Here is a 6,763-nt window from a genome sequence, read left to right as displayed (position 1 = left end):
TCTTAAGTAAATAAACCTTTTAAAATTAATTAATCATAACTAAAACTATAGATATCATTAATCTTATATTATATTTAATTTTATTTGTTACCCTAATATGCATGTTAAGACCATCTAGACAATTGACAATATATATATATATATATATATATATATATATATATATATATATATATATATATATATATATATATACTATCATTTAATTTATTCGGCAAAACTAACTGGTAGCGTGTGACGGGTAGCGCAAAACGTTTGATTTTGGAGTGTTTTTTTGGAAGCTACTCCATGTAGCTTTTGATTTTGGAGCATTTTGTTGAGGTTAAAAGCTAAACATTCCTGTCACCGAGCGAAACTTTTTCTTTTTACTAGCGTTTTCTTAAAAGCTAGAAGACAGAAGCTTCCAAACGCTGCATGCCGAATACGTCCAATGTCATTGATATATTTAAAAAACATATATTTATAAACATTTCAAATATATTACTGTATTTTAGGCAACGTGAATCTCTATTACGAATCCTTTGTGTACCTTAGTGTTCCTAGCTATCCACTCATTTTTATCAATCTACTTTAGGGTAATACATATGGTAATAGATAGTAAAAACCCCATAAAGTTGATCTTTTGAACCCGTCGTCAAGTTATGATCACTAATCAATTAATCTTAGGGTAAACTTGGCCTAATCTAATCACTAATATTGTAGCAATCTCGTAAATGATAATTCATTGAGGGTTATGAAAATAATTGTGACACGTGGCCAGCGTTGCCGAATCCCACGTGGATAAACATAGCCGCGCGCCCATGCTCCAAACACACCACGTGTAATCTAGGATCCGCAACGAACACAATCCATTACGTTGGTTTTACAACCTGATCACCCTTACCGAAAGAAAGATGTCTGGTGTATCCCTTGCGGTGGCGCCACGCCCTGACTGCGACCAGAACCCCCCAAACAATCACCGACAAGACCAGACGGCCGGCGCCGTTGAAGATGTAATGGAATCACTACGTATGATCGACCTCCAGTTGGTAGCTTTCATAACGGTTTTCTCAGCTAGCGGTCTTGTCCCCCTCTTCGACCTTCTCTTCCCAGCCATCACCTCCGCCTACCTCCTCCTTTTATCCCAACTAGTCTTCCCGGAGCACGCCTCCGCCACCGCTTCAAAAGAGCGATTATTTCAGTCAAGTAGACCCTTTAGACTTTATGTGATTACGGGTCTCGCCGTGGGGCTATTCTCGCCGTTAGCTTATATTTTGGGAGGGTTTGTGAGGGGAGACGATCATGCAGTTAAGTCGGCTACACCTCACTTGTTCTTACTCTCGTTTCAAATATTGACGGAAAAGATTGTAAGTGGGCTGTGTTTGTTTTCACCTCCTGTGAGGGCTTTGGTGCCGATGTTTTATACAGTTAGAAGAATCTTTGTTATATTGGATTGGGTACGAGATGTGTGGTTCAACAAAACCCTGCCATTAAATGCAGGAATTAAGGTAAGATAACTCTTTTAATTAATGCATAGAGGTTGTAATTAAGTGATTTTTCTGATATACATTTGTGTGTTGAGTAGGATGTTGGATGGTATTGGTTTGGGAGAATCCTAGCGATAGCTAATCTGGGTTATTTCTCAATCAATCTGTTTGGATTTTTGATTCCACGGTTTATTCCAAGAGCATTCGAGCAGTATTTCAAGGAAAGAAACGAGGTACACGAGAAGTCGTCGGTGAAGGACTTGAGATCCAAGTATCCAACACCCACAGGAATCAGGATGTGGGCTGCAAGAGACCATCTACAGTCGGAGAAATCTGATTAACATGGACTGTTCATTAATACACGCCAAAATACGGGTTAATATGTTTTTGTTTTATGTTGATAAAGTTTAGATATACGGGGAAACGGATCTTTTATTTTTATGATCGATCTTCGTTTAATTTCATTTGATTAGCTAAACATATGAAACATTTGCAAATATGGTTATTGTTGAATTATGGCTTTATGGACAAATAAAGGAAGACAGGTATACTCGAAAATAATAAGTTTCTCCTAAAATTTAGGCAAAATTAAGTTTTCAAAAATAGCCATAAAGTTGAAAATTGAAAATTTGCAAGGGTGTCCTGCCAAAATAGTTGTTGAAATAGTTGTTTGTGTAAGATAATTGGCCATTTTTTTTATTAATCTTAATAATATATAGGTAATTATGGATTACTAACCCGGTTTTTTAGTTGATTAAGTGTCGTGACTTGGTCATACATCAACTGGTTGTTAGCCGGGTCAAGCCTGATTTTCAGAAAAGACTTGCCCACTACAAGTATTTGGAAAAAGTAGCTCTTACTTCGAAGCGGAAAGATGATAGCTGGAAGCTATATGTAAAATTATATAAAATAACAATTGTTTAATATATATATATATATATATATATATATATATATATATATATATAGTAGGTTTAAACCCGTGTAAACCAACGGTTGAGAAAAAGAAAAACATAATTCAGAATACGAATTCATAACGAGTAATCAAATATTTGTAAAAAATTTATTAGTATATTTGTAAAAAATTTATTAGTTTACAAAGATGAAAGGTTTTTTAGTAAGTTTATAATTTAGTTTTAAAATAAATATATTTGCAAAGTTTCTTTTACTTCTACTTGTAACAAGCAAAAATAAAATAAAAAACAAAGTAAATTGTTATTTTTTGCAACATGGTTTCATTGTTACAAATAGTAGCAATATGTAACTTTCATTTACAAAGGTTAAAAGTAAGTTTTAAAAAATTAGTGCAATAGGGGTAAGTAGGAACCTTTTTTAGGCTCTTTTAAATTAATTAACTTAACATGGGTTTATTATTCCTTCGAACGATTAGATAGGATCTTCGAACGATTAGATAGGATAGAAGTATAATAACATTATTCGAAAAAAAAAGTAACGTTACTACTGTAATAACAAACTCTTGTAATCAAGAAAAAACAACCAATGTCTTTGTAGTATGGAATGTAATAACAAACTCTTGTAATCAAGAAAAAACAACCAATGTCTTTGTAGTATGATTCCAGCTGGGCTATCACCAAAATTTCTAACAAATGACAGGTTTTATATCTGCAAAGTTATAAACTGTTTGATTAAAATCCATTCATAAAGAACAAAATAGAGTGGCAGGAAGAATTGCATTACATGACATGCTTTCATAGTTACCTCGGTAACAAATTCCTAATAAGAATTTTAGCATGGGCATTCTCTACATACACTTGTTCTTGAAAATATACAGGTTTATTCTCTTAAGAAGCACAAAGTAGTTATTAATGCTAAGAGGTTTGAGGATGTTTCTTTCTAGAAGCATCTGGTTCTTGAGTTCTTATGCAACCAATGACACATGTCTTTCATGCTGATGGCCTCTAATGTTAATTCTGAAAGTTGTATTATTTTCTTCATTTTCAGAAACACGAAAAAGGGATTCCAGTAATAAGATTTCCTAGTCACATGGCCAAGAAAATGGAAGTATGTTCTCTTCTTTTTAAACATTATCATCAAGAAGTTTAAGATTAAAAAACAAACATGATGATGAGATCAAGGAAGTAGAAATAGTAATCGCCTATTATGAGATGGAACATTGTAACATACTATTTTAAATATATATACTAATATAAGAGAGTGGGTATTGAGTATTTACGTTCACATGTTGCTATTAAGCAACTTACATGTTGTCCATCTTTGTGATGGCTTAAATGGACCAGTGGCAACAAAAGTAAATAGATATGAATAGAAATCTCAGATGTCACGACCTTATAAGGCTTTAACACTAAGTAATTCAAGTAGTCCAAGCAAACCTCAACCTGTCCATTAAAGATTGGAAACCTCTATATCTTCATCTTCCACAATCAGAACCACTTCCATGCATAACCACAACATGTCCAATTACACAAATAAACCATAAGATTACATAAAACAAACATATATTAATAACAACATGGATAAAATTCTTACATATCAAAATTGATCCACCAAGAACCCCAAATGTATGCATGTACAGGACTCTGGACGAAAATACTCTTACAATCCAAAAGCACCCAAATCCATATCTAGATTATATGAAACTTCAAAATAATCAAACATTTAAGAGATTTCATATCTTATTTGATTCATAGGGGAGAGGCTTCATCCATTTGTAGCCCTGGAACAAAAAAATCAAAAAAGAAGCAATCTATTTTCTCCTATTGCAATCGGTAATCATCCTTATAATTGAAAAGGATGTAATTGGGGGGAAAATATTGAAATTAGAACCTGGAACAATAGCGTTTAATCCCTGAACGAAAACCTTTAAACTCAAAACAGATTTGCAAGATTTGAGAAAATGGGTCAATTTCGAATGGATTTCAACCTTTTAATGAATCACGACACGATGAATGCGAAATACCTGATTCGTTTTATCGACAGCAAGCATGGATAAAACTCATAACCACGATATTGTGTGTGTAAATACAAAGGATAAGGGGGGAAGAAGTACATAAAGTTAGTCCATTATAAAAATTTGCAAGTAAAGGGATGAAAGAAGATAATGCTTCACGCAACCGATCCAAGACAACCAAGAAATTGAAGATGGATTTAATTAAAATGGGGTAAGAAATTAAAGCTATAACTGACCACTTAACATCCAAGAAAAGGAGGCAAGGAGAGAAGGAAGCAACATCGTTTATGGTGGGGTTTGTTGCCAGAGAGGTGGGTGGAGGACGGAGGGGACACAACAAATCGTGGTGACATCTATGATTTTAGATTGGGAAAATAGGAAGATAAGGAGTCAACAAAATAGAAAGATCTATGTGTTATACCTATTTACAAACACAAACCGAGTATATTGTTAATTGATTCCCAATTTTCAGGAACGAAATTGGAGTATATGGATGAAGGAATAGTTGGATTTAATTGCACCGAGAGCTTAAAGGAACAGAAGAAATGGCAATAGTGGCAATTCACATACATGATTTAGGCACGAAAATAAGCTGGGAGGAGGCCGCTCAAATGCCACATGGCCATCAAGGTACTCTTTTATTAGAGTAGGGGATATATATATATATATATATATATATATATATATATATATATATATATATATATGTATATATATATATATATATATATATATAATATTAGTCATATCTTGAATTTTAAGAAGTATAAATTATAAAAACTTTTGTACAAATAAATTTCGTATAAATATCATTAATACTTGCTAAAAATTTGAAGACTTGAATTAAGGAAGGTTATTAAGAAAATTAATTTGGAGCATAATGATAATTTTAAAGTATTAAATTCATGTATATATAAATTAATTTAAATTTCTTAATTAAGAGCAAAATGATAATTTTAATCCCCGTAAGAAAACTATTCGCCAAAAGAGCTATTTTATCCCAGCCGCTTTGTGCGGGTATATATATATATATATATATATATATATATATATACATATATGTATATATGTATATATATATATATATATATATATATATATATATATATATATATATATATATATATATATATATATATATATTAAGGGCAATTCTAGAAATTGATTTCAAAAGCTTAGTAGCGTTTTGTTAAACGCTGCATAAAGTAGCTTTTATATTTGAAGCGTTTTGTTTAAACTAAAAGCTAAACGCTCATAGTGTCGAACGTTTTTTTTAAATGAAGCGTTTTCTTAAAAGCTAAAAGCTAGAAGCTTCTAAACGCTCTCAAACGCTCTGTGCCAAAATAACTACAAAACTTTCTTAGACACACTACTTCTGCAAGATTTGCCAATGGTACTGGACCAAAGGTTGAGCCCTTGTAATTTTCTAGACGGTGGCTGCCATAAAAACAAGGGAACCACCATGGCTAGCTGGCTGCTACCTTAGCAAACCATGGTCGGACCTGCTGGTAACCAACGATGCATATAGTTAAGTAAACAAACTTTTTATATATAGTTTGTGTGTGTATGTCTCTCATAAATTAAGAGAAATGATAGGTGTTGCATCTTGCGATGGTTGTCCTTGCTTGAACTATAAATATTTAAATTGGATGTTTTATTTTCTTATGTTAATGGTATTAATAAAAACTTTTGAACTTGAAGTTTAATCATAGCTTCTATATGTATGTGAAATTCCAAATACAACCAAAACATACATCTGTCAAAAAGATGTTCCAAATGGTCAATGAGTCGGAGGGCCATCTGTAGAGCTACCTGTCATCGACCTCTTGGCGTATTATTATCTTTATTTTGTTTGTTTTTTGGCCATAATTTCATTTTTTTTGTAAAAGAATTTAAAAACTAAAATTCTGATGCGGGCCCTAGTGTGGATGATGGACACTTGTATTTCTAGAGGCTCATGATCGTGTGAATAAAAGAGTTTCACGGAAATGTTCATAACTTTGGCTACCAGGCTTCGTTTTGGGCGACGACCAGTCAAATCAAAGCTTGGAACAAGAAGCACGTCATGATAAGCTCGTGAAGGGGACTTATCAATTTTTGAGTCTGGAAATGAGTTATGAACAATATTATTATTTTTCCATAATTTTTGGGTTTTGTTTTTGGGTTTGTATTTGGCTCATGGATCTTTAGGGTTCCATTTTAATTTATGCTTCTTATTTTACCGTTACCAATTTAATTTGGGTGGTCATTCATCAGTTTTAAGGACTTTCAATTTTCTCCTAAAATTTTGTGTGTGTTGAAGCATTTTGAAACCCATCACACGATATTTGTAGAATTACGTGATTTGGGGGGTATTGTCGTGAGTATT

At 32.8% G+C, this 6,763-nt stretch overlaps 1 protein-coding gene across 1 annotated transcript; it reads left to right on the top strand.

Annotated features, from left to right (window-relative positions):
- Positions 1-893: 893 nt before the first annotated feature.
- LOC145163604 (uncharacterized) lies at positions 894-1,807 on the top strand. Its single transcript, XM_079082422.1, has 2 exons — positions 894-1,487; positions 1,565-1,807. The coding sequence occupies exons 1-2, from the start codon at positions 894-896 to the stop codon at positions 1,805-1,807; spliced, it is 837 nt and encodes a 278-aa protein (XP_078938548.1).
- Positions 1,808-6,763: the final 4,956 nt, after the last annotated feature.

Source organism: Lactuca virosa, chromosome 3 (assembly GCF_052849685.1).
Source record: "Lactuca virosa cultivar CGN04683 chromosome 3, Lactuca_virosa_CGN04683_v6, whole genome shotgun sequence".
In the NCBI taxonomy this organism is placed as follows: domain Eukaryota; kingdom Viridiplantae; phylum Streptophyta; class Magnoliopsida; order Asterales; family Asteraceae; genus Lactuca; species Lactuca virosa.
This window is presented reverse-complemented; position numbering and strand designations above follow the sequence as displayed.

Coding starts and splice junctions, on each gene's coding strand:
- LOC145163604 (XM_079082422.1), top strand. CDS start 894: ATGTCTGGTGTATCCCTTGCGGTGGCGCCACGCCCTGACTGCGACCAG. Junction 1,488..1,564: donor CATTAAATGCAGGAATTAAG/GTAAGATAACTC, acceptor TGTGTTGAGTAG/GATGTTGGATGGTATTGGTT.